The sequence below is a fragment of the Lacerta agilis genome, chromosome 11, assembly GCF_009819535.1.
Source record: "Lacerta agilis isolate rLacAgi1 chromosome 11, rLacAgi1.pri, whole genome shotgun sequence".
Lineage (NCBI taxonomy): Eukaryota > Metazoa > Chordata > Lepidosauria > Squamata > Lacertidae > Lacerta > Lacerta agilis.
In genome coordinates, this window is record NC_046322.1 from 21,675,001 (window position 1) to 21,702,580 (window position 27,580).

At 40.8% G+C, this 27,580-nt stretch overlaps 1 protein-coding gene across 1 annotated transcript in view; it reads left to right on the top strand.

Annotated features, from left to right (window-relative positions):
• The first annotated feature begins 722 nt into the window (after window positions 1-722).
• Window positions 723-27,580, top strand: part of MTREX (Mtr4 exosome RNA helicase) — a 40,207-nt gene continuing 13,349 nt past the window's right edge. The window contains exons 1-18 of the mRNA XM_033163754.1: window positions 723-882; window positions 3,174-3,311; window positions 4,631-4,697; window positions 5,896-5,958; window positions 7,307-7,419; window positions 8,228-8,402; window positions 9,981-10,071; window positions 10,181-10,305; window positions 10,747-10,845; window positions 12,833-12,935; window positions 13,072-13,203; window positions 14,269-14,348; window positions 14,903-15,013; window positions 15,748-15,849; window positions 16,364-16,489; window positions 23,645-23,795; window positions 24,710-24,882; window positions 26,074-26,142. Of these exons, the coding sequence (XP_033019645.1) occupies window positions 755-882; window positions 3,174-3,311; window positions 4,631-4,697; window positions 5,896-5,958; window positions 7,307-7,419; window positions 8,228-8,402; window positions 9,981-10,071; window positions 10,181-10,305; window positions 10,747-10,845; window positions 12,833-12,935; window positions 13,072-13,203; window positions 14,269-14,348; window positions 14,903-15,013; window positions 15,748-15,849; window positions 16,364-16,489; window positions 23,645-23,795; window positions 24,710-24,882; window positions 26,074-26,142 (2,046 nt within the window). The 5' untranslated portion in view covers window positions 723-754. The remainder of the gene's footprint in view (window positions 883-3,173; window positions 3,312-4,630; window positions 4,698-5,895; window positions 5,959-7,306; window positions 7,420-8,227; window positions 8,403-9,980; window positions 10,072-10,180; window positions 10,306-10,746; window positions 10,846-12,832; window positions 12,936-13,071; window positions 13,204-14,268; window positions 14,349-14,902; window positions 15,014-15,747; window positions 15,850-16,363; window positions 16,490-23,644; window positions 23,796-24,709; window positions 24,883-26,073; window positions 26,143-27,580) is intronic.

Sequence of the window (27,580 nt, forward strand, 5' to 3'; positions counted from 1 at the left end):
TTGTGGTGTTAACAGAGGCGTGCAAGGGAAATGAATAAGGCTGAGCAACAGCACCATATATTCGAAGCCCATTCTTTCGCTCAAAAGAATCTGCGTACGATTGCAAAACAATTTGTAAGATGAGCGCTTTTTTAATGTGCATTAAAAGTGTATTCTGGGTGAAGTTACAAATGTGTATATTTTTATTAAACAGGTGTTATGTTCTCACATCATGGTGTAAAATAAAACACATTCAATTTAAAAAAAAAAAGAATCTGCGTACGTGTACTGTTGTTTGGTCCTCATAAAGCTATAATTATCAGCAACCCTTCCCAGCCTCTCAGCTGCAGTGCACATAATTCTTTCAAGGGTTGTGTGTGGAATGTGCTTTAAAGGTACAGCATACTGTTTCACTTTAGGCAACCCCAGGCACGAAGTGCAGATGGTGACAGTGCAGCTAGAGATAAGAATGTATGCAAACGAAATCTAATAAAGTAAAATAATCTTAATACTTTTATTATTTATACCCTTTAGGTATAAATAAAAAGGCGTAAAAAAACCTTTGTGTTGTTTTTGGTGTAACAAAATAACGCAGCTCCCTTCAAGCGGTCCTGCGAGTCTGTTTTTCTTTATCTCTGAGGATCAGGGAGGCCCTTTTCAATGTCCGCCGGAAGTTCAGCCTAAAGGGCCGCTCTAGGGCGCACGACGCTATCGTACTGCGCGCGTTGCATAACGGGAGCGGCTCGCGTGTGTGTTTGCAAGGGGAGTGGGAAAGATGGCGGACGCCTTTGGGGACGAGCTGTTCAGCGTGTTCGAAGAAGACCCTGCCGCCGCTTCCGGCTCGAAGAAGCCGAAGGGGACAGCTGAGGCGACTGCCGCTGCCGCTGCTGTAGGCAAGGCCGGGTGAGGATCCAGGGGAGAGCTTGAGAGGGAGAGGCGGAAGGGCGAAGTTCCACCGTCACTATGGAGATGGCTGCAGTTTTGCGGGTTGTTGGACACAGGGAAAGGGACGCCCTCGAAGTGCCCTGAGAGACAACTAGAGGAGGAGGCTGTAGTTCCCTGTTCCTGTTAAACGTTTCTCCGTGATAGGGGATCGCTAACTGGATAAAGTTTTGGGAGCACCACACACATCATCCCAAAGCAACTTACAAACAAACCTCACATAGATACTTTACAGCCGGGGGCGGGGGAAGAAATACATTAAAAATAGCTCTTAAATTTCTAAAAGGCCGCAGGCCTGGTTATAGAGGGAAGCTTTTGCCTGGCGCCTAAAGATATATGATGGCGCCAGAGGAGCTTCCCACATGTGGAAGCCTTTTCCCCAAAATAATCTTCTCTGAGGTCTCACTTAAAGCTTGACATCTACAGGGTTAGTTTCCCTGTCCCCACAGTATTTCAGACTGTGTTGCCTGCAGCAAATAACAGAAAATTGGAATGAATTCTGCGCATATTTGAAAGGTTTATGCAATCCCCTCACTATTGGATAGCAGATGATAGAGATGATAACAACTGGCCCTGGGAGTATGAGGGAAGTCCAAGGGAGGAGGGGGGGAATATGGAAAATTGTTAGAGAAACATTGTTAGAGGATGTAAACATAGAAACACACACACATAGCAACAACTGGCCCTGTTGCCTCTAGTAGTGTCAGATACCGTATTTTTCGGTCCATAAGGCGCTCCGGACCACAAGACGCACTTGTTTTTTAAAGGGGAAAAACCAGGGAAAAAATATTTTCCTGGTTTTCCTCCTCTAAAAAACACGGAGGGGAGTGCTGGAGGGGAAGCCCCTTCACCCTTCACAGCGGCTCATCCCCGCTTCCTTAAAGGGACATGGGGACGAGGGGAGAAGATTTCTCCCCTCCTCCCCATGTCCCTTTAAAGCAACAGGGGATAAGCCTGCTTTTGGCGTCGGGGCACAGGGTGGTGGAGAAAGCAGCAGCATCCCCGCTGTTTCCTCCACCATCCCATGCCTTGCACCGATCCCAAAAGCCTGCTTTTGGGATTGGCGGGCAGCGCGTGGGGTGGTGGAGGAAATCCTCTACCAACCTCTCTGCCGCCCACCGATCCCAAAAGCAGACATCGCAGCTGCCTCCCCCCACCTCCCGCCGAATACGGCGGGGGATGGGGGGAGGCAGCAGAGATGTTGGTGGTTCGTGCAAGCAGCTCCGTTCACGGAGCTGCTGGCACGATCCACCAACATCCCTTTCGCTTCTTGCCGCCTCCCCCCATCCCCCGTCGCGTTCGGCGGGACGTGGGGGGAGGCGGCGGAGGTGTTGGTGGATTGTGCTAGCAGCTCCGTTCATGGAGCTGCTGGCACGATCCACCAAAATCCCCTTCGCTTCTTGCCGCCTCCCCACATCCCCCGCCGCGTTCAGCGGGACGTGGGGGGAGGCGGCGGAGGTGTTGGTGGATCGTGCTAGCAGCTCCGTGAACGGAGCTGCTGGCACGATCCACCAACATCCCCTTTGCTCCCCGCCGCCTCCCCCCATCCCCCGTCGCGTTCGGCGGGACGTGGGGGGAGGCGGCGGAGGTGTTGGTGGATCGTGCTAGCAGCTCCGTTCACGGAGCTGCTGGCACGATCCTCCAACATCCCCTTCGCTTCTTGCCGCCTCCCCACATCCCCCGCCGCATTCGGCGGGACGTGGGGGGACGTGGCGGAGGTGTTGGTGGATCGTGCTAGCAGCTCCGCTCGCCGAAAGAAGCTTCTTTCGGTGAACGGAGGTGCTGGCATGATCCAGCAACATCGCTGCTGCCTCCCCCCACCTTCCGCCGAACGCGACGGGGGATGGGGGGAGGCAGTGGGAGCGAAGCCTTCGCTCCATAAGACGCACAGCGATTTTCCCTTCCATTTTAGGAGGGAAAAAGTGCGTCTTATGGAGCGTAAAATACGGTAAGTGATGGGCCCACAGCCAACCAACTTTGGAGATGCTGGGTTTTTGCTGCTTGTTCTGGGAGTAATGCATGTAAACTCCACCAGGTCATGACCTCATCTGGCAGCTTCCTTCCACATGATTTTCACCATTTGCGAAAGTCAGTGGTTATTACAGAGAGAACTTCATATCTGAATCTCAGCATGAAGCATCATTTAAAGAAATAGGAATGTAGCATTTCATATCTTGTTGGAAATCTGTTGAGCTTTGTTTAGATTTTGAGAGTTTACTAACAATGACCCTTTTTGTTTATTTGTATTTCAGGAAACAATCAGATGGCAAATCTGCAGCATCCTCTAAATTTCCAACAAAAACTAAACGAGATGCAGAGGCTGATAGCACAGAAGTTCCAGTTTTTGAAAAGAAGCCAAAGTTGGAAGATACCACCACAGAAGATCTCAGGTAAGCATGTTACAAGCTTGAATGGTTGCATGATAACTGGCCAGCAAAGATTACAATAAGCACCATAATTGAGCTTTCATAAGTGTTTTGTAAGCATTTGCTTATATAACATTATTCTGCCATAAATAATCATATGAAGGAAAGCATGTTTGAAAACTTTGTGCCATGAATACTTGTTCTCTTGCTTAACCTAAAGGAAAGACACAGCTTGGAATTTTAGGACTTTGAAGTTGAAACTGCTTCTGTTGAATGCTGTGATATACTTTTTCTGTTGTGTTTTGTTGACTAACAAATTGAGTTTTTATCTCATGCATTTATATAATCACCTTTCTTGCAAACTTGTGATGGCACAAGTTCTCTGGTCGAGGCTTCTTTTATCGTTGTCTGTTTAATATTTTGGCTAGGTACTCATGAGTTAGTATTTGTTACTGACATTCAAACGTATATTTTTTTTTCCTTAAATGCCAAATAAATAGAATTGTTTTCTGATAAGTTTGAACTAAGTAAATGAATATATGGTGTAGCCTCCTAATTATGAATCAGTTGCATTAATACATATTTGAAGGGAGTTCTCCTGTCCTGGCTGATCTAAAGCAGACATGCTACTTACAGTGCAGTCTTTACCACAACTAAATTTCCAGTCTACTAAGGTTAGCCCTATGAATAATTCATGCATGGGCATCTGCCCACTTCCCTTCTTGGCTTTCCTCTTCCCCGAAATATCATAGACTGTTACCCCAGTCCTTTAAAGATGAGGAGAAAGTGAGTAAGACTCTGTACTGTTGTTTCCTTGAAGACCAGGATGACTAGTTTGCTTTATTCTGAACATTTTGAACTTGCTGCTGCTTTTAAAGATTCACTGTTTAAGTTTAAATGTTCTTAACATTATGTGACTAGCCTCTCTGATAAAATGCTTGAGGGACAGGGTGTAGAGTGGAATAATTAGCAAATGTTTATCCATCTTTAAAAGGTTAGGGCAGATAACTGGTATACTACTATGATGATAGGGGGGGGGGATGGAGAGCAGAGAACATGCAGGAGTGTAGCACAGTTTTTATGGTGCTTTGAGCCTGGGGCATTCATTACTTGCCCCAGGTGACAAGATGAGTAGCAAATTGTCTTGCAGTTTTTTAAGTTGGCTCCGGAATTGGCATATTGTGGGAAATGTGTAATAATGATTGTACTAGCTAAGGGGTTGACAAGCATTGTTTTTTCATAGTCCTTAGTTAGGATGTCATGATAATGACTTAAACCAACAACCTTCATAAATGTATGGTTCATTAATGATTGTTAGTATTAATTTACACTTTTCCTTACAGTTTGGCAGACCTGATGCCAAAAATAAAGGTACAAGCAGTTGAAACTGTTGAAGGTTGTACACATGAGGTGAGTTTAATGTCAGTGGTTGTTCTATTTTGCTACATATGCTACTACTTGTATGAATTTCCTGGCTCTTATAGTAGCTACTTTAAAAACTCTGCTTTTAGCAATGTATTGATGTTACATTTTAAAATGAAGTACTGCACTTTTCTCTATAGGAGTGAATAGCATCATTCGCTACATTGGGGGGAATTAAAAGAGGATATAATTGGACACCTTTGCAGTGAGGGCTATCTTTGTCTCAGTGATATGTACTCCTTGATGTTAAGTGTCTGAAAATGAAAACAATTGAGCTGCCCTTTGTCTTCGTAGCACCCAGCTTTCATCTATATATTTGTGTCCTCGTTGCATTTATTGGCTAAAGTAACTGGAGAACAGAAAGTGACTTGTATAGGTAAATAGTTGGTAATTGATTGCTGTTTTAGATATTAATATTAGATATTAATAGCTAAACAGAAAAAAACAGACAAAGTTTTAAAGCTTTATCTTACTTGCCTTTTAAATCTCACCGTACTAATTTGCTGCAGCAAATATGTCAAACCCCAGATGACGGGATAATTTTCACAGGGCTTAAAATGCAACATTTCAATGTTTTTTCTTGGCTTCTCCATTAGAGGAAGTTGTCACATTTCAGCTTCAAACAATATCATAATTGTTACCATTTTTATTTTAAATGTACCTGGATGTTAAATAACAAGTTAAGTGTTGCTGTTTTTATGGAGATACTGCACTGGCATTGGATAGAGCCAATTGCTAGTGGTAGCATTTATTGATGAAAAAATTGTTTGAGATAGGTTTGTTTCTGAAACAAAGGGTTGCATGCAACAAAGTTGTACCATTAGCACAAGGACTTCCACCTGCACACTGGGACTTCATCTTCTCTTCCTGTGCTTCTCCAATCTGTTTGGGAAGGGTGTGGGGAGAGAAGTTGGAGAAGAGTTCTCATTGCACAAAACAACTTTGTTGGATACAACCCAAAGGCACTGGGAGCTTTGTTACTGAGGGAGAGTCTAACATACTTTCTGAGCAATGTTTTAACAGTGTCTTAGTTCAGTTTAGTTCTTTGCTTTTTCTGCTAATTGTAAAATGTCTTAGAAGATCAGTGGTGGGAGAGGAGTACAGGTTTGAAAGGTAGCTGCAAATGTGCAGGAAGTTAATAAATTTCATCTATTAGTGTAAATATTTAAAATATTTTTTTCTTTAGGTTGCTCTTCCTGCAGATGAAGATTTTATAGCCCTGAAGCCAAGAACTGGAAAAGCTGCAAAGGTTTGTGTTTTGAATGTTACAGAACATGCAGGAGGGATATCTGGCTGGAACTTCTGGGTATATAAGTAGTTCAAGCAGGTTAACATTTAATAACATGACTGCACCCCAGATTTCCTGTGGGGATTACTTGTATGGCCTTAAACATATATTTGGTTTGATACTCTTTAAGTGTTGCAGAAAGCTGATGCAATGAATCACTCTGCTTTCTCAAGGCACTTTGGACAAAAGCATTATCCAGAGTTCTTTGTAAAGGTCCTTGTTTCTATCCCTGGCATCTGCAAATAGGACTAAGAAACCCTGGACAGCTGCTGCCAGTCAGAGTAGACAATATGGAGCTAGATGGACCAGTGGTCTTACTCTGTATAAGGCAGTGTTTTTCAACCACTGTTCCGCGGCACACTAGTGTGCCGCGAGATGTTGCCTGGTGTGCCGTGGGAAAAATTGTGTTTATTTGATTCCTATTCAAGAGAATTACTTTATATATAGTCAATATAGGCACAGAGTTAAATTTTTTAACATTTTCTATTGGTGGTGTGCCTCGTGATTTTTTTCATAAAACAAGTGTGCCCTTGCCCAAAAAAGGTTGAAAAACACTGGTATAAGGCACCTTCCTATGACTTTTCACTTGACCAGCCTTTTGTTAAAAGTGGTTGGAAAGCTCAGTTTAACATTGGAATGAGAGTAGCAATAATATTATTAGCTGGGACTCTTGATGTCATTCTAGCATTGGGATATTTCCTTTGCTTATGGGTTGGGTGAAGGTTTTTATTCACATTCTTGTTGTGTGTTTCTCCATTAACATGAAGTATAGTAAAATCTATTAATGCAGCTTCTTAGAAGAAGGTTGGCGAACAACAGAAGTCTTAGGATGGTGGTTTTAAGGCAGCGATCATGTGTTTCTCAAAAGTGCTCTATTTTTTCAATTTGAACTAGTCAAAAATTCCATGTAGACAAGCAAGATGGCAAAGCTCTCTTCACAATTATCTTTTAAGTGTAATTTCCATCATACATGGGGATAACAGTTTCCATAGTTTAGCAGTTGCATTCATTTCAGTATCCCAAGAGATGTACAGTGTTTATAATGTCAAGACAGCTTGCAGAAATGTGCTAGCTTGTGGGGATTAGTATCAGGAGTGCAGTTTCCTATGTTTTGGAGTTTGAAGTATATATGTGAAAAGCCTTTTCTAATAATAATAATAAGAAGAAGGCTCCACTCTTTAACAAATTCAGGAGAAATGTTTGAGTGATTTATGGTCAATTGTTCTAAAAATTTAATACAAAGTCAAATTCCACAAAGATACTTGACAAAAATTAAGGTATATGTGTTTATTTTACCCCCCCCCCCCAGGAATATCCATTCATTCTTGATGCTTTTCAAAGAGAAGCTATTCTGTGTGTGGATAACAATCAGTCAGTGCTGGTGTCTGCTCATACATCAGCAGGGAAAACTGTGTGTGCAGAGTAAGTAATTGTGTGATGGATTTAAAAATAAATGCAAAGGGGGGGCATATTGTAAGTTTTTCTAAAATACTCAGTGGTGGAAAGTAAAAAAATCACTTGCACATAACCAGGTGATTTTGGGCTGCTTTTTAAATGTGTATATCACCTCTCCAATTTTGTTGCTCACGGTGTTGGCAGTTGCATTCTTTCTCTACATGAATAGGTGTGGGAGAATCGGGATGTAGGAGAGAGTCTAGAGAGGTTGGCTGTTGGCAGTGTCTTTACTCTTTATTTGCATGACTTAATTTGGTTTTCCAAATGTCTTTTTCTTGGAAGGCTGCAAGTAGAAGAGAAAGGAAAGTGATTTTTGCCAACCCCTAGTACAGTATTACCTCCCACGCTGTTTTGGAAGGCTGGGGGGTGGCATTGGAGGTTGTAGAGGGATGGGGAATCACATAATTCCCCACCAGCACCAGCTTTCTGTGGACAGAAGACGGCTTTCTGTTCACGGAGGGTAAAGTCTGGATCTGATCCTTTGTCTCTCTTGTTTATTTTTATAGATCTGCCGTTCTTAGGCTCTTAGTGTTTGAGGCAGATTGCTAGCAGGTTGTAGAAACACCAAAGAGTGTGGAATTGGAATGCTTGAGATTTTCTCATCCATTCTCCTGTTTTACATTGACTGGACTACTATTTGCATTTATTGGATTTCAGCCTGTAGCTTGTTTCTAAATGTGTTTCCTTTACAAATCTGTTGATAGATCTAATAGCAATGAAAATGTTTTGAAGTATCTTTGCTTTTAATGAATGCTCAATTGCATATGCCCTGCAGGTATGCCATCGCTTTGGCTTTAAGGGAAAAACAGCGTGTGATATTTACTAGTCCCATCAAAGCTCTCAGTAACCAAAAATATCGTGAGATGTATGAAGAATTTCAAGATGTTGGTCTGATGACAGGGGATGTCACCATCAATCCGACAGCATCTTGTCTTGTAATGACAACGGAGGTAAGTTTGTCTAGGAGTTATCCTGTCCTGACACTGGTTTGATCTGCTGGAGTGTTGGTGGCTCATATTTATGTTTGCGAAGAATTCAGTCCCACTGTGTTCAATGCGGCTTATTCTTTAGTAAGCGTGTTTAGGATTGCAGTGTGCAATACCCAATTTGTGTTATTGAAGATAAAACAAATAGTTGTCTATAGCAAAAATAACTATGAAAAGTCAATATACTATGCTGAGCCATTTTAACTTCCCTCTGTCATTGAACCTTTCCTTGTCTGTAGTCTTAAGTTCCCATATAGCAACTATTTTTTATTATACAGTGGAACCTTCCAGGTTTTCAGTGTTCAGGAGCCGGTTTGTTCATCAACTAAGCCGTTTGAGAACTAAGGTTCCACTGTAATAATTAATAATATTTTTAAAATTAATATCCTGCTGATCCGGCTGGGTTTCCCCAGCCACTCTGGGCAACTTACAACATATATAAAAATACAACAAAACATAAAACAAAAAAAAGAGAATATCCTATACAAGCAACAAGCAAATAATTAGAAACCAATAATAACAATAACAATTACAATTAAGTACATTATGAAGAGAGACTTTGTCTGTGTGGGCAACCCTGTGTGGAGGACCTGTGCCACTATTTATTGCAGTGCCCATTATATATAGACCCAAGAGACTGATTCATAAAACCCCTGTTTCTGAATGGAACTCGCTTGAATAGGGAGAAAGGGTGAAATGGCTGCTGAGCGATACTGATGACTTTGTAACTTATAAAGTAGCACTCCATGTGTTGGCAGCTAAGAAGATCAGGAGGAAAGAACTAGATAAAATAGCGGTCAACTGCAAAAGGGATTCGAATATTTAATTTGGCACATTTTACTAGAGAATCTTCTGCTATTCTATTTTATGCAGCAATCTTAATAGTTGTGACCATGGTTTATATTGTATGTGTGGTGCCTGATGATTTATATGGTAATTGCTATTTTTCCTTTTGTTATTTTTCTGAATGGTGCCATGGCCTATGGCTAGCGCAATAAAAGTCTATGATGGTGATGATAACAATAATAACAGTTTACAGTTATACCCAACTTAAAATAACCGCCAGCCCCAACTAAACATTTAACCAACCCCAACCGGACAAAAACAAAACATAGGAACCAAAATTAGAACCGTTTAAATATTGTAAACCTTTTTAGCCGGTTGTCCCAACCCAAGAGTTGTTTCAGCAATGTCCCAGGAGCCTTTTAGCTGTGAGTCTGGGCCCCGCCTCCTAGGCCAGGTGGAAATGGAACTTGCAGGAGGAGGGAGCAGGCTTCCTTCCAGCACTCACAGCAGTTGCAATCCTTTATAAGTAAAGGATTCATGAAATTACAATTTAGATCCTGGGCCTTAAAGAAATCTTGCATGACAGTGTTATTTGTAAATAGGGCTTAGATTTTGGCCAATGTATTTATTTCTGTTTATAACCTGCATTGTTCTGTGGGCTGAAGGTGAATTATGGCAGTGGCCTTGTCACAGTCTTCTTTCCTAATTGAAATTTTCAGTTAGATGGCTCATATGCAAATTTCTTTTTCTTTTTAGATTTTGAGAAGTATGCTTTACAGAGGTTCTGAGGTCATGCGTGAAGTTGCTTGGGTTATATTTGATGAAATTCATTACATGAGGGATTCAGGTATTGCATTTTTGCTAATTGTGTATGGATTCAGGCATGCAGAAACCAGATGGAAATAATGTGATGGTGTGCTGTCTTATAACATTTCCTTTGGGTTTTCTGTTTCTAGAACGTGGTGTGGTATGGGAGGAAACCATAATTTTACTCCCAGACAATGTTCACTATGTGTTCCTTTCTGCCACTATTCCAAATGCACGCCAGTTTGCTGAATGGATATGCCATCTTCACAAACAGGTAAAGTTCTATATGTGAAATAACTTTTGGAATCATACTGCATTAGAAGGCAGTGATTTCTAGAGAATGATGCCTCAGAAGTTTCTAGTTAATTCAGTGACTTCATTTGGATGTTAAACTGTGGTTTAGTGCTATGTGAATGAGCCCAACCTCCTCCTGGCTTGCATGCATCACCTCCCTGCCCCCTTGGAGGAATTAAGAAGCTTTTTATCTCACTTTTACTTAATGTCTGAACCAGGAATTGTCCCTAACTTCAAATAATGGGCAGGTCCTGTGACTGAGCTTGCCTTCACAGGAAGGGAGTCATTCATCTTGTTGAGAAGCCTGTATTGGTAACCTAGCTCAGCTGGTTGTTATATAGAAGTTGAACATGTCAAATACACTGTGTACTGCTTATAAAGGCACTATAAATTTTGTAAATAATGGGTTTCTCTCTTCCAGCCTTGTCATGTGATTTACACAGATTATCGACCCACTCCGCTGCAACATTATATCTTCCCAGCAGGGGGAGATGGACTCCATCTTGTAGTTGATGAAAATGTAAGGAATTGTTCCATTGATTTTGGTGATGCCTGTACTTGTAATGTTAAATGCAAAAATGAAAGATGTGGAGTGAAGAATAAGGGCCAGTAGGCACATCCAAGGGTTTGTGAATGCCCACTATGATATTTGATACTTTTTAAATTGAACAGCAGATATTGAGCCATAAGCATAAACTTGTGCCATATGTGCATCTATGGCACATAAATCTTGTGTCATAGCAAAGTCTGCTTTTGAATACCCCTCCTAGTTTCCAAAATGATTTGCCATGCAGCATAGAAGAACAGAAAGCTGAAAATATTTTTGTGTTTTGAAAATCTTGAGATTCCTCCAGGCTTGCTAATAACTCCCTCTTGTGCCTGGATGGTAGGGATCAGTGCTAGGAAAAGGACTTCCTCTATTAGGATATAGAGAGAGTCTTTGGTTTAGTTTGGTATTTTTTGTATCAAATAATCCTACAGTGTGGGACTCCTTAAACATTAGATCATATTTTCTTATTTAGGCTGAATTCTTCGTTAAGGTGTTGTTTTTTAATGATAGTGTTCCAGCCTCTTGAGTGTATGATACATTTTCATTGTAACTGCCCTGGGTCTGAACCTTTTCAGTATGGTGATCACAAGACCAAATTTACTTGGAATAGTGGCCCATTGATTTATAGTCACGTGAATTTTGGAGCTAAGGTCTTCGACAACCATCAGTTTCATGTATTTTAATGACAAGCTTGCCTATTTTATAACCATTACTTGAGTAACACAAGCAAAACTTTCCTTAGCACCCATATTAATGTGGAATTTTGTTGAAAGATTGATAGTACTTGTAAAGTCAATCACAGCTTTTATGGGAATGTAGGAACACCAATCATTGATTGCATCAGCTATTAAAATCTAATTCCAAAAACATAGTTTTTCACAAACAGTGTTCGTTATAACAAACTATGAATGGGCTATTTTGGCAGGCATGAGTAGGATGGCTGAGCTTGCATTTTGCCAATGAGTAGGTCAATACAGGGTTAGATGATTGTCAGACATAGCTTCAGATCATTATTAACACATAGCCTGCTACTGTATTTCATCTTCATAGCAGTCATTGCTGGAAACCTTGCCTTGCAAAGATATGCACTACCAAATGGCAGCATCACAGGTGTTGCTCCATCAGCAAGATCAGGGTATTCAGTAGTCACTGAGTAGTTTTGTTAACATGAAGTCAAAATTCAGATAATTCAGCTGCTCAGAGTGGCTGGGGAAACCCAGACAGATTGGCACGGTTTTTTTTTTTTTATAGCCTCACATTTAAAAAAAATTAATTGAGGGTCCTATCACAAGACAGCTCAATTAGTTGTTCTTTTTATAAAGATAGCTTTGTAACATCAGTTGCAAATGGGTTTCACACCCACTCAAGCTTCTCCGCAGAAAAGCACTAGACAAATTTTGACTAAGCAAACTTCAAATCACCCTTGATTAAGCTATTAACTAATTTGGTTTGCCACAAGGCCCTCCCACAGTGAGCTGTCACTGGATGTGCCGCCAGAGAGCAATTTTACAAGTGTCAACAGCACATTATATTGTGCCATCAAAACCAAGTTGTATCATGGCATTTAAGGACATTAAGGACTAAAAGCAATAATTATGTTGGATTTCCTTATAAAGCCTGAATCCCGCTTGCAGTTAATGACTCACAGGTTGGGGAATACTGCTCTAGGGAGCTGTGCCGTTGTGTAAGTTATGCTGTGATTTTTAAAATACAGGGTTTTCTAGTTTCTGTGGGATCACGAGGTTTTCCACCTTTCCCTTCCAACAGCTTCTTGGCATACTGCACATGCTCAGTGCTCATTGGGCTGTTTTGGGTTGTTCCCCTGCTCATGGGCTTTTTTCGGAGGTGGCTTTTTTTGTACTTCTGCAAATCTTGGGATTTCTCTAAACCTGGTGACACCTCTCGCATTTGGATGGTGTTGTTTACATGTCAATAAAGTTCACTTTCCCTCCCCCAGGGTGATTTTAGAGAAGATAATTTTAACACGGCCATGCAAGTCCTTCGAGATGCAGGTGACTTAGCTAAAGGGGACCAAAAAGGCAGAAAAGGAGGAACAAAAGGTGGGTATTAACATTTCAGTGTAAAATGTGTTGTGAGATAAGCAGCTACTGCACTTACAGCAGTGAAAATTAATATATTCTGTCTCCCATCCTTCCACAACATTTATACTTATTTCCGACTTTGCTGTCTTCATAGGTCCGTCAAATGTTTTTAAGATTGTAAAGATGATAATGGAAAGAAACTTTCAACCAGTAATTATATTCAGTTTCAGTAAGAAAGATTGTGAAGCGTATGCTCTTCAAATGACAAAACTGGACTTCAATACAGGTGTGTACTAACTTCTTCCTGCATATACTTCTAATAGATGGTTTACTTAACAATGACCAAGATCTAAGCTACTTATGGTTAAATTCAACTAAATTTCTCTTAGAATGGACTCATTAAAATGAATGTCTATTATAAACATAGGTGCATTTGTTTCAATAGGTCTCTTCTGAGTATAACTTAGTTGGACACAACACTTAGTCTCAAGTCAAGTGTTGTGTGCTAACCCTTTTTATTTCAAAAACATGGCTTTTGAGACTTCCTCTGATTCAAAAGCAATTTGCTTTGCAGAATATGGAACTGTTGTTTAAGACAGAAACTAGTCCCCTTGACTTACAGAGTTAGGATCATATTACTGTGGAATTTGGCACGCAATGTGACAGTGTCTTTTGCAAGAATGCTGTGTCTGTTTTCACAGTAGTACAGTTTGCAAAATAAAATGTCTTTTTAATTTATGGACCTTACTCATAAAATTTTATTTAAATAAACTAATTACAGTTTGAATCTCTTTGTGTGCTTGGGAGCATTGCAAGAACACACTGCTGCTGAGCCCATTTTCCACAGTAAGAGTTACACGTGTCATGCTCCCAGGAGAGGTCTTTTGCCACCAACCACAGGACTGCAGAAGAGAAAAGTAATCTGTCAGTTCTTTAATGATTTCTCCAACATTTCATTGTTTGACAGATGAAAAAAATGGTCGATCCCAGAATTTTTGTATGTTCTTGTTACGTATAATTAGCATTTAATGAATTCTTAGATAAACTTGTTAAAAGTGCCAGAATCTGACTTATTTATGTTGCCTGTATTTACAATTTTATAATGGGTGTGGTGTAGAGGGTTCTTTAAAGAACCCAGAGCAGCCTCTGAGCTGTGTAACATGGCAAGAGAAACATCTTACCGATTTATCCCACATCCAAATTACTAGAGTATTTATGAGTCAAGCTATTTTGTAAATAGACTTTTTTTAGTGGGCTTTTTGGCGATACTTTTGTATCCATTGGGTTACAAGCATGATTTTTTTTATATATAGAACAAAAATGTTTATACAGATATTTTTCCTTTTTTCAGATGAAGAAAAAAGGATGGTGGAAGAAGTGTTTAATAATGCAATTGACTGTTTGTCCGATGAAGACAAAAAACTTCCTCAAGTGAGTGCTTAAGGATAATTAAGACTGTTCAGAATTCTGAGACCATTATTGTGCATTTTGAAAGTGGGACATTAAACTGAGTTTATGCTACATGGCCACAAAAAAAGTAATACCCAAAATCTGTTTCCATCTTAACATTCATAAATGAGTTTAGAAAAATAAAGCTCTCTGTAGTGTTGAATGGCCTGACTGGAATCCTAGGCAATGTAGACAAAACTATGTTGCCTTGAAAAGCAAAGTTCTGATGATGTGTTCAACGGATGTAAGAGTTAACTCTTAGATTGCTCTCTCTTCAACTTATAAGGAAATCCATGAATTCATTAACTGACTGAAATTGAAGTTCATGTAGCCACACATGCCTAAATTAGCCATCTGTGGACTCAAAGAAAATAGCCAGTCTTTGTAAATCCTCCTTTCAGTTAGCCTGGAGAAAATACTTGCTTACCACAAGCAGTTAGGCAAGTGACTACTTACAAGCCTGATAAATCTATGTAATTAAGTTTGATTCTTTCTTTCTTTTATGGGTGAAATATGTGATCCATATTTGTTCTCAGGTTGAGCATGTTCTTCCACTTTTGAAGCGAGGCATTGGAATCCACCATGGGGGGTTGCTTCCTATCCTAAAGGAAACCATAGAAATACTTTTCTCTGAAGGATTGATCAAGGTACGCACTATTAGGCATATATTGGTATTTTCCTTCACTTTATGTGTGTCCTTACACGTTGGATCTTTGTCACCACAGAATGCACCATGAAACACCAGATTATAAATTAAAAACCACAGCAAATTCCTTCATAAAATGCTTTTTAGGAGCTTTATAGCTGTTAATTGCTGGGTTTTGTGATGCAGTCATACGGACAGGGCATTTACCTCTGAACTAAACTAATGTGTGCAATATTGTAAGGTCCTACTCAGCAAAAATATTGCAGAGGGGCCAAAGGCGTGAGTTGAGCGAGAGCTGAAGGAACATTCTTGCTGACGAGCACTGTAAGAATCAAGAGTTTTTCTACAACTTCCTCCTTGACTTGAAGAGCAAGAGAATTTTTGACAGATTCTTTCAGTAAATTTTTGCGACTTTTTCACATTCAATCCAGCTGCTAACTAACAGACATCTCTACCTCTCTTTGTTGCCCATGCTACAGAATAGCTTAAAGAGCCCTCTGCCTGTTACTGTTCTGATACAGAAGAGCATGGCTAAATATCCTTGGGATCAGAGGTAGTACACTGGTCAGATGGTAAACGTCCAGAAGCCAGATGCCCCTGAGCCTTCAGTTGCCTAGCTTCGTTCTGAATTTGGGTTATAGACCATCCAAATGTAGGGAAATTTAGTTCAGTCTTGTTCATCTCATGTTCCAAAGCAGAGTTACTTTGTTCTTATTCATTGCTTTGCTTCCGTAGGCCTTATTTGCAACTGAGACTTTTGCTATGGGAATAAACATGCCAGCAAGAACAGTGCTGTTCACAAGTGCCCGGAAGTTTGATGGGAAGGATTTCCGATGGGTAAGCAGTTACAACATGCTGGATAAGCAAGATGCTGTAACACATAGTGAAGTCATGTACAGTCACTTAAGTTTATGACCCATCAGTCTGACTGCAGAAAGCTACCATTAGCATGCTGAGCTTAATTTAAGGGCTTCCTTTGTTGCTGATTCTAAAGACATTGTCTCCAAACATTTACATGTTGTTGTTTGGATTTCGCCTTTCGTTTATTTTTTTATATACACGCTTTGTTTCACCAGTTCTTTGTTACTTCGCAAACCTTAAGACTGCTGCTTCAGTTTTCTGTTGTTGCCTCCCTTCTCTCTATTAGTAACCCTACTCTTGGAATACTGAAATACTGTTGGCACAGTCACTTCCTATATGCAAAAAATGCTTTAAAAATGTATCTTCTTACTCAGCCTTTGTATCCCCTCCTCCTGCCTCGTCCCTCATGTAGCTTCCCTCCCATTTGGACTAAGAGCCTTGACTTCTTTTTGCACGTATGCCTATTTGTCTAATTTTGTTATCCTTTCAGATTACCTCAGGTGAATATATTCAGATGTCTGGTCGTGCCGGACGTCGAGGCATGGATGATAGGGGAATAGTTATTCTGATGGTAGATGAGAAGATGAGCCCAACAATTGGAAAACAACTTCTTAAGGTATCTTGATCTTTCACAAGAATATTGCTAAAGGTGTATAAGGAGCATAATGTGAAATACTGCTCTTTAATTTTAACTTTCCTCCAACAGTAGTTACTGTAGTGATATATTAATCCTGTATTTCATTTAGGATAACAGTTGTGCAAGGTTATGCTGTTGGTTGGTTTTTGCATTGGTCCCCTATCCTCCAGTCAGCTGAAGTACAAATCTTAACCTGTAATCTTTATGTGAATGGGAAGCTGGTGCTAGACTTCCATTTTTCATAACCGGAGGGTTCTAGATTTGATAACAAAGCTGGCTTTTAGTGACTTCTTGCTATAGATAAGAGTGAATTCAAACTAGAGTGATGTGGCACTTTTCGTGCATAATGTGGTGAGTGTTTGGTTTTGGGTTTTTAATGTTCTCCCTAGGGTGGAGAATGCATTGCACAAAAGAGAATGTTAGTTTCCCAATACACTTCCATACACGTTGCAGTTCCACACCTGTAATACAGCTAATGTCCCACTGTGTTTCTACACCAACAGCAGCAAGTGTGATGTGAGGAAATACATAGAAGATGCTGGGAAATGAAATAATCTGCACTACACTACATGTTATGAAGGAGGGGGAACTTTACACTGGCCTGTCATCTTTGGTGGCAGACCCATGTTAATTGCTGTATTTTGTGCTTTATTGTAGGGCAGAAAATGAGCGCCTTGTATACTCTAGTTGCTTTCGTTGGAAGATGCCAGTAATACTGCTCTATTAATATCTGTAATGCTCAGGCTTAAAATAACTTACAGATTTGAACCACTATTTGAAACTATTGTTGTAGTGGGAAACTGCCAGGAAATGGCATTTCCCCTGTCCTTTGAATCCATGAGGTGCATTGCTTCTAAAGCAAGGGTCCCCAAACTAAGGTCCGCAGGCCAAGTATGGGCTGCGCGAGCCGGTTATCCGGCCATCGCCCAAAGCTGACCCCCACTCTTACTGGCGCGGCTGCCCATCTCTGGTCGACGCAGCACCGGAAATAGCTTGTGCGCATGTGCAAGTGTAATTTCTGGCGCACTTCTGGGTCTGTGGAGGCCTGTGTGCACGTGCACAAGCTATTTCCGGCGCCGTGCCAGAAGTGTGCCAGAAATGATGTATGTGTACAAGCTGTTTCCGGTGCACGCAAGGGTGCGCGTATGTGGACACGCTCCCCCGACCTCCGGCCCGCTGTGCAATCAGCGCCGGAGAAACTGGCCTGAGGCCGGGTAAGTTTGCCGACCCCTGTTCTAAAGGCTTCGTGACAGTGAGCACAGAAGGGGGTGGTTATGGGGGTAATTTAAATTTAAACTACCGTATTTTTCTGTGTATAAGACTTAGGTTTTCCCCTTAAAAATAATGTCCAATATTTGGGGGCATCTTATACATGGGGGCCATCTCCCCCCCCCCCTCATTTTCTCAAATCGGAGTCCCCAATATAGGGGGCATCTTATACATGGGGGCATCTTATAGATGGAAAAATACAGTATATTAAGCAAAATTGAGCAAGTTGCATGTGTATGCTGGTTTAGATAGCAAACTGTATTAAGGGCCAATACTTTATCCTATAGCACAACAAACGTTTATGATTAATCTTAGTTATGGCTAATGTATTCCAGATTGTGGAAAACAGAGCAGTATTCTCTTACTTCCATTCAATTAACAGACTGTTTCAAGAAAGGTCAGCTGGAAAGCTTAGTTTGCAATGCAGGTTTGAGTCCTAAGAAGTTTGGCAATATGAAAGAAAGCCTGGATCTCTAAATTGCTCATTTTATAGACTGGGATCTCAAGAGGCCAGTGCCTGCATGTATGCAAAGCGTTTCCGTGAAGGGTGGGAGATCCTGCTTTTCAGAAGGCCATGGTGACTCGTTTGTTGAATAGTTCTCCCAAAAGTCCCTCCTAAGCTAGAGGAGTGATTTTTCAGGGAACGCAAGTAACAAGAGCAGCCCTGAAGAGCTGTAGTGCACATGCAGATGACTGTACACTGCCTTGACTCCATGCAGTAATTGGTAAACCTTCCCATGGTTGGTTGGTTGGTTTGCAGGCTTTTCATTTGTAGCAGCTTAGTTTTATAAAATGACAGTTCATTTGGAAATATAATTTACCTAGACTGGAATCCTGAACATATGTCTTTTTAATCTGTTGAAACCTGTGGGAGTTGAACATGATTCTGTGACCTCTTTGGCTCACAACTAGTGGCACTTCCCACGCTTTGGTCTGCCAGATGCTCCCTCTTAAATAACTGGCTGCCAGTTATTTAAAAAAATAAAAAAGCACCTCTCAAACCCAAGGGTTACTAACCAGTTGCGAAACTGCATATCTCACCGCCCTTACTGTTGGCTATTCTGGCAGTGGCTGGAGGGAGTTGGGAGTCCCACATCATCAGGAGGTCCACATGTTAGCCACCCCTGCTGCTCTGTTGTGTTCATTCCCATTCAGTTTTCCTTCATATTATTTCTTACTGGAGGAGCCTATATTTTACATTCGACCCCCAAAGCTAATCTTTTGTTGGAAATCGTCTCCTGATCTCTGTGTTTATGACAAGACAGAGACACAAACCTTCAAGCTGCTGGGAGTGGAATGTGTCCAGCCGTGTAGAGCCCATGTGTAAACATCAGCTGAACACACAGACTTAATTGCAGGCTTGTCTGGTTTTGCATCAAGCTCATTCGCATATGTTTCCAAGCATCTCCATGTGTGGGCAGGCTTTGAAAACTTAACTGACCTCAGTTTGCCAAAGGATGTGACCTGCCAGCCCAGAGCCTGGCATGGATGAATAGCCAGGGCAGTTCAGCAGCAGTCAGTATGTTCAATGCTTTGCTACTCAGAGCACAGCAGCTAGAATAATTTCAATTCAAACCCATTTTTAAACGTTAGTTCCTGGCAGGCTTATTTTACATTAGGCTTAAATCTCTCAGGCAGCATATTACGGACCTGCATTTCAGGAAGCTACAGTATCACGTCCTTAAATCTGTATGTAGTTCCCTATCTATATAGTAGAATTACATGCATTCTGACAGTGGTATCTTATAGGTTGTTTTCGTTACCAAATTTTTAAAATTATTTGCGATCAGGATTGCCTCTAAAGAAACACATCAGGCAGTGTTGTTCACCTCAGGCAGAAGAAGTGACAGCAATTCAGTGCTTCTAGAACGGTGGCAAAGGGTGGCCTGGATCTGGCTCCCCCCCCCCCCCAATTTTGCCAATCACAGTGGAATTGGCTGAGGTGCTAGAACCAGCATTACCAGGGCTACAGGCTGCTACCGTTTTATACCTTCTGGGAAACAGCACTGAAAGAGGTTGCATCTGCCTTCACTTTCACACAAACTGCAATTAGGTGTTGTAGTGGGGGTTGTTGCTGTGGTGGTGATAATAATAATCAGCCATTCCTGTAAACGTTTGGAAGTAAAGAGGGAGGGTGGGTAATAAATGCAGTTCTGGGCTTCAGAGCAGTGACAACACTGTGCCCAGAGAACTTACGTCTGAGTAGGCCTACTTAAGTGCACACTTGTCCTTAGGTCCTTTTCCACATTGAGGATTAGGGCTGGGAGGCAGATGAAGAACATGATGGCTCCAAGTCTTACAGAGAAGGCGGCTGCAGTGGGGGGAAATGTCTAGAACAAAGCACACATGAGCAGTGGTGCCAGGGAACTTGAGGGGTGGCTATGGCAGCATCTGGTTTACTTGGGGTTTCTTCAGCCTCTTCCCAGTATCCAAGCACTTCTCATTACTCTCTTCCTGCTCATCAGATGCTTGGGTTGGGTGTGTTTGGAGTGGGTGATTTTCATCCCCACCAGGGTGCAGAGGTTTCAACCATTGCCCAGCATCATGATGAGGACAAAGCAAATGGTCTGCTCATCCGGTCAGTCATGTGTTGAGTGGAGAGGGGGCAATAACCTCTCTGCCTCCATGTTAGAAGCTCTGCCTCCCCAGTCAGAGGCAGTACACTTCTGAATGCTAGTTGCTGGAAGCCACAGAAGGGGAGAGTGCTCTTGTGTTTGGACCCTGATTGCAGATTTGCCACAGGCATCTGGTTGGCCATTGTGAGATCTGGATGCTGGACTGGATGGCCCATTGGCCTGATCCAGCAGGCTCTTCTCACATGTCCCTGTGTACTATTCATACTAGTTTTTAATTGTATTTTATTGCTTCCTTTATTTCTTACTGTATTTGAATTCCATCTGTCTTTTAAAAAGCACTGTAGCTTTTAGCACAGTTCATTACAGTTGCTGAACAACAGGCAGGATTAAGTTCCCTAGCAATTTTCAAGTGGTCGGTGGGGAGGAGGTTTGGAGTTTCTGAGCATTCATTCTTCCTCTGAAAATTTAAAGCCCAGCAGCAAAATACAGGGATTCCTGTAAAGAAGGAGAAAAAAAGACCATGCAAGATAGATGTTGGTCCACCCTGTGTCATATAGTTTGAAGCCTACATAGCTATGCTTGGTGTGCTTTTCCATCTCTGGAAAATGTTGAGCTGCTAGTTTCCCCCCTTTTTCTTTGCCCACTCTGCAGGTGCCAGATTGCTTTATTGCCGAAATTAAGTTACTTGGCAACTGCTTTGTGTTTGCCAAATTGGTCATAGTACAGTATTTTATGGTGTGCTTTTCAGTTAAAAAAGAAAACATAACTGGGTGGGAAGGATGTTAAAGTAAAAGTGTTAGTTAAATGTTTATTATTTTAGCCATTAAGACCATAACAACAAGTAGTTTGTGTGAAAATGGGAAATTTCCTGGGAAGCTGTCATCAGTTTTAGGTGTAATGCAAGATGCACTCATTGAGTAAAACACATCAAAGCCCTGAATTCAAGTCTTTATTTTTCTTCCTTCACTGGCAGGTTCCTTGAAGTCACAAACTACAGCTGGCAATCTGATTCTATGCATCTCCTGCAATTTGCAACAACCTTTTGTAATTGGCATCCTACAACCATACAAAGGGGGTGGGACTTGTGTTTTGAGATAACTTTGGGCCAGTTCAGTCCTCATGGTAAACCTCATGGTTTATCATGACAGAAATGAGTTGCAGTAAGCCTTTGTGTCACCTGCTTCTCCTGCCCCTAGCACAATTGTGAGGAGAGGTTTTTGCTTCCATTTTTATTAACAGCAATTTAGTGTTATATTTCAACCTTGGTTAATCTTTGCTACAGTTTGTTTCAAACAAACCAGCTTCATAACCCATGATATGAAGTTGGACTTGTTTCAAACAAACCATAGTGAAGTTTAACCACAGTTTTATGAGGTTGGAAAGATTTTCAACTCATATCCACCCCAGAGGGAAGGAGTAAATACACAAGCTTGAGGCTTCTTGCACCTCAGTCACAACACAGCCATCCTTGACTTATCATGATGTCTTGAACCAGCTTTGTCTTTTGTTGAGTACCAGCAAAACTTTTGACGTATGGTCCAGCCTTCGTTGAATAGCTGAAGTATAGGACTGTGGGGATGTAGGTTCAAATATCACTGCTTGGCAATGATGCTAGGTGACTTTGAGCCAGCCCTACACTCGCATTGTAAAGTACATCATAGGCCTGCTGTGAGGATAGACAGAAGAGAGAGCAATGTAAATGTCTTGAGTGCCTTGAGGAAACATGGGATTTAATAAATAAATTGCCTCAAAATAAACTCCCTTCTTAGAGCATTACAAAATCACTAGCTGACAATGATTGGTATTCCATTCTACATCAATGGGAAGGTCTTTCACCCTCAAGGCAGAAAAGAATGACTTTTACCATTATTAAGCTGAGAGCTATCATTGGCCCTCATCTTCTCCCCTATCTCTTTCCCTTCTGTGCTTACTTCATTGTTTCTATCATGGTTTGTTTAAACCACAGTTTCCTGTTAGTTCCAAGTGTGTGAACTGTGCTGTAATCTTGGTTTCTTAACTAGGATGTGAAACCAGTGTTTCTGCAGTACCAAACACACAGTTGGGAAGTTACAGATAACACAGAAAGGTCAAACTAGGTTATTGCATGCAAGACAGTGCAAGCAGTGATAAAAGACCATTTCAGCAGCTTAGTACCCTCTTTGACCCATGGCACCAGCAAATGGAGCAGTTGAAGTTTGTAAGGGGATAGTTCTGTCCAAGCCTCTGTTGCTGATCACCCTGAGGAGCAGTGGGGTGTGTGTGTGTGTGTGTGTGTGTGTGGAGCCAATATTGCTAGCTCTTCCACACTTGATCCATTTACAATATGGTAAAAATAATGCTGAGCAGAAGCACACAATTTCTCCTTGTGGCAGCAGCTTTCCATCATAAGGACTGGTTAGCTTCTCCGTACAGCTGCCATTATTGGAAGCAGAAATATGCTTAAATGTTTGGTCCCTCAAATCAAAAGCTGTTCTGAACCGGTCATTCATAATCTATAATAGCTGCTAAGTTAACCTTAACCTAGCTACCTGAATTTTCTTTTGATACCAATATAGCAGGCGTCTTTCGTTGGTGAGTTAGTTTTTAAATTTGTTTTGTTTTTTTAAATCTTCCCTGGTTAGTAATCCTACATTCTTCTATTTTGTTGTCTCCCCCCTGCCTTCAAAAAACGAATATAGTCACTTAAAGTTGAAGCTATACATTCAACCTTTGCATTGTGTGTGTGTGTTTTTAAATTTCCTTAGAGATTATCCAGATAATTCATAATGGTTCTTTTCTGTTCTTTTAGTTGGATACCTATCAAATATTTAAGCTGATATTTTAAGAGGGTGGAATCATCATTAAATAATGCAAGTGAACGACTGACTTCAAGTTCAGATGTAGTTTTCTCTTTGTATGAGTTAGGATGATATTCTTACTTTTTGTGAGACTTTTCTCAGCTTTTATTAGATGGATTAACATGATCTCTCAAGTGTGAAAGGAACACTGCAGCCATAGGCCCTAGTCCAGTAACTTTTCTTTGCACGTGAATTTCTCCCATTTCTGGGAATGGCAGCTGCTCCATAGGCAACACACCCCCTGCCATTCCCAGGTAAGCGTTACAGAGATCCACTAGGTTTGTCTGTCTCTCTGTAACGCTTACCTTGAAATACCATCCTGGAACACTTGCATGATACTGTAAAGAATAATTTGGGGATTTGAAATGTCAGGCTTCCATTTGTATTCCCAAGATTAAGTGTTTTAAACATGAATGCTGCCTGCTTTTGCTCATCTTATTTCTCTATTTTAGGGATCTGCTGACCCTCTCAACAGTGCTTTCCATTTGACATACAACATGGTATTAAATTTGCTGCGTGTGGAAGAAATTAACCCGGAATACATGTTAGAGAAATCTTTTTACCAATTCCAACATTACAGAGCTATTCCAGGAGTAGTTGAAAGTAAGTTATGTGAAATACTTAATCGTTTCGTCAATTTGTCGACCATGATTTATATTCCATGGGCTTTCCTGCACAGTATTTGCCACAGAGCCAGTTAACCTGTTACTAATGAATATGAATTTAGTTGACAAGAACCATTATTTGCTCCAATTGCCAGGATCCTAAAAGCTTGGGAATGTTCCGTGGATTTTTCCATCTTATTCTCTTTTAATAACAGATGCCCGTGCTAAATCATAAGCTGCTTTTGCAAGTGACCTCCTTTTCAAAAGGAATTTGCTATCTTGCATCTGGAGTGGGTGGAGGCAGGAGGTTCTTGTTGAAAGAACACAAGCCCAAAGTCTCCTTAGATATTGCCTGCTTGTCAGATCCCCAGCCCCTGAGTATAGCTGAAGGAAGGTTTCAGATGTTCAAATCTTTAACAAACCAAGTGTTGAATGCTGCGAATGCAGCTTTCTGACAAGCATCCCTATATCTGTTTGCTGGCACAATTCTGTTGCTTTCACACTTTGTGTATTATATTTTCTAGCGTGTGCATTTGAGTGCGCACTTAAATTGTAACGTAAAGAAGTCCTTGAAAGGGAGCATCAAATATTCTCCAACAAAATAATTTTTAAAGCATGGGTGAAACACCCAGAGGCATCCTCATAGAGGATAGAAGAATGCTCTTTCACTGTTCTCCCCCCCCCCCCGCCCCCCAGTACCCATGCTGGCACTGCACCAGGTGCCTGTAACACCCTGGGGTGTTGAGGGCCCCTGCCAGGAAGAGGAAGGAAATGGAGGGGAAATGAGACAGTCTGTGGGGGGATTCTTCTACATATGGATAGTGTGTTTCCTTGGGGAATATTCTTGCCCATGGTTTGCTACAATATTGTGCGCTTCATATAATCTGTTTATTTTACAATATTTATTTGCAGAGGTCAATAAATTGGAACAGCAGTACAATGAGATTGAAATTCCAAATGAGGAAAATGTGGTCATTTACTATAAAATCAGACAACAGCTGGCTAAGCTGGGTAAAGAAATAGAAGAGTACATTCACAAGCCAAAGTATTGCTTGCCATTTTTACAGCCAGGGAGGCTGGTAAAAGTAAGTTGTTTCCCTCCCCCACTTGAATATTTTTGTAATGTGCATTCTGCTAAAGTAGAAACACAAGCATTTTACCATCTAGTTTTCTACAAGGCTCCTGTGCCATCATAATGTTGGGGTTTTGTGCCTGTGGGTTTTAACACTCCATTAATGAGATGCACAACATACATTTATTAACAATAAGTAATAGTAATAACTACTATATAATGAAACATTTCAGAAACAGTGCAACATAATAAAATTATTAATAATATCAAAACATGTCATCATACCAAGAAAAATATCCACAGGAAAGAAAAAGTATCTCCAAAGTTCACATTGTCAATTTTGTATTTATTTGTGTTTTGTTCTGTTCTGGTTTTATCTAGAGTTTTCTCCCCCCTCCCTCATTCATATAAACTTTATGTTTTGTTAGGAGTATGTTTCTGAGAGTTTTGCTTTGTGTGTGGTATTTGCTTTATCTGTTTGTTTCGGGACATTTAGCATGATTAGGGAGGGAAATTATATTTTTAAATCTTAGTTCGTCATTTCCCCCCAAAATTGGAAAAGTCATTTCTAGTCTTGTTTATAAAGGAAATACCTTCCTACTGTCACCCATGCACAGCTAGCTCCACTATGGGTCAGATTGCTGCCTCTCTGATACTAGGCATTGCACTACATAGGAGATTGATGTGATATATCTTGAGAACTGATAATGAAATGATCCCCCCCCCCAACTGCCCACTATTTGCGGAGTTATCCTACCCCTCCACAGCCAAATGGGTTTTGGGGCAGAGAAAAAAAATCAGGGAAAGCCCTGTTGCAGTAGCTGACTTCCACTAACAGGACTGGTTACTTGAATCCAGCCCAAATGACCAGCATATTGCTGTTTGGCAGCTGTTTACACATGTAGCTGTTACATTTATTGATTGTTAATTTTCTTGGCTTGGATCCACATTTGCCACCCCACAAACAGAAGGGCTTCTGCTGGAGTGGGGAGAGGGGTGGGCGTGTGCAATTTCCACTTGATTTCTCAGCTGTCCTTGAAGTGAACAATATAATTGCCAACTTTCTTTCCAAATTCACTTCTGGACTCTGTGATAGTTTGCAACCGTCTGTTTTACAAATGATGTAATTTCCCTTAAGGTCAGAATATGTTATAAATTATTGTTTCAGATGCAGCTTTATATACAAGCTTGATTTTGATTTTAGGTGAAAAATGAAGATGATGACTTTGGCTGGGGCGTTGTGGTGAACTTCTCCAAGAAATCAAATGTGAAGGTAAAACAGTATCCGATGGCCTTTTCTTCCACTGGTAGATAAATATATACCTGAATGGAAAAAAGCCATATTTTAAAATGACACTTTAAAGTTCAGAGTTCATACCTAATATGCTGCCATCTGCTCAAGGAATCCTGTATTTCCCTGTGCTTTTTTATTGCCAGTATTAGAATGACTTTTCATATTTAGATGCCGTGTAAACTTTGTTACTTTAATGTGGGAATAATGTCCTTAGTTTTTCTAGTGCTGCCTACTCTCACTCACTGTTTTTATAATTTTAAAGATATTAACGGTACCCAGATAATTTGTATTTTTGTATTTTTTTAAAAAAGGACAGACTGAAGAACAGTTAGAATGGTGACAGGCTAACTTATTATTGTTATTATTATTATTTTATTTTAACTTGCATCTTTCTCTTTTTCGCTGCATAATGCATGCTATACCGTATGTTACCAGCAGAATTTAAAAAGACTCCCTTTTGGAGTTTTCTGCATGACATACTTGGCTACCTGTTTTAAAGTGCAGCCAGAACTGATGATGTAACCGAGTATTGGTTGTTTTGTGTGCCCTTAGAGTATTTTATGCATATATCAGCCTGTTCCAAGTTTGAGTAAATAGCACATGTTTTTAAATGTTGGCTTAAAGCTGCTTTTCCACATATGGGTTGCATTTTCAAATGCAGTTCAGATGACACAAGTAAACAGAGCTCTTTAAACCAAAATTAAAACAGCTGCTGTAAATATCTTTTGTACGAAATAGGATGGTATTATTCACAACTGTCTTTATGAATAAATACTTTGATTATTGGGTAATCTAATAGTGGAACAAATCATGTGTTTCTGTTTACAACTGGCCATTTGAAAGCTATCTATGATACAGTGTGAAATTCTTACAATGTCTTCTGATATTCCTCTTCACATGCTATGCCCTGTCAAGCAAAGCCTCTTTTCTTTTCTCAAAAGGAAGTGAGACACAAATGTCCTTAGCGTGCTGTATGTTGAAGTGAGGTGTTTCACTTCTTGCCCTCTGATTTGATCCTTTGCCCAACAGGCTTCGGCTGTATCTGTCTTTTATATATAAATACTTGAAACGCAGCCATTGGCAACTAAATTGTGGTCTAGGTGAGCAACAGATCCCTTTCTGGCAAATACCTGCCCCTGGTTGCCTCCCAGCATATGGCAAAATACCCCACCTCTTCCAAGTTTTCTATGCATCAGGGAGAACTCTGAATTGGCTTCATACTGTGCTGGTTGGGACTTGAGAGAGACAACAGTTGCCCATCTCTCAAGTTATTAGGATTAGAACTTGGGGGAAGGAGGAGGTCTTCCAAGAACCTCTTCCAAGATACTGTGAAATATTCTTACTGTTCATGAGTGCCCCAAAAACTGTGTGGGAAGAGAGGCCAGGTCCTCTCTTGAGCCTTCTGCACATGCCAGTC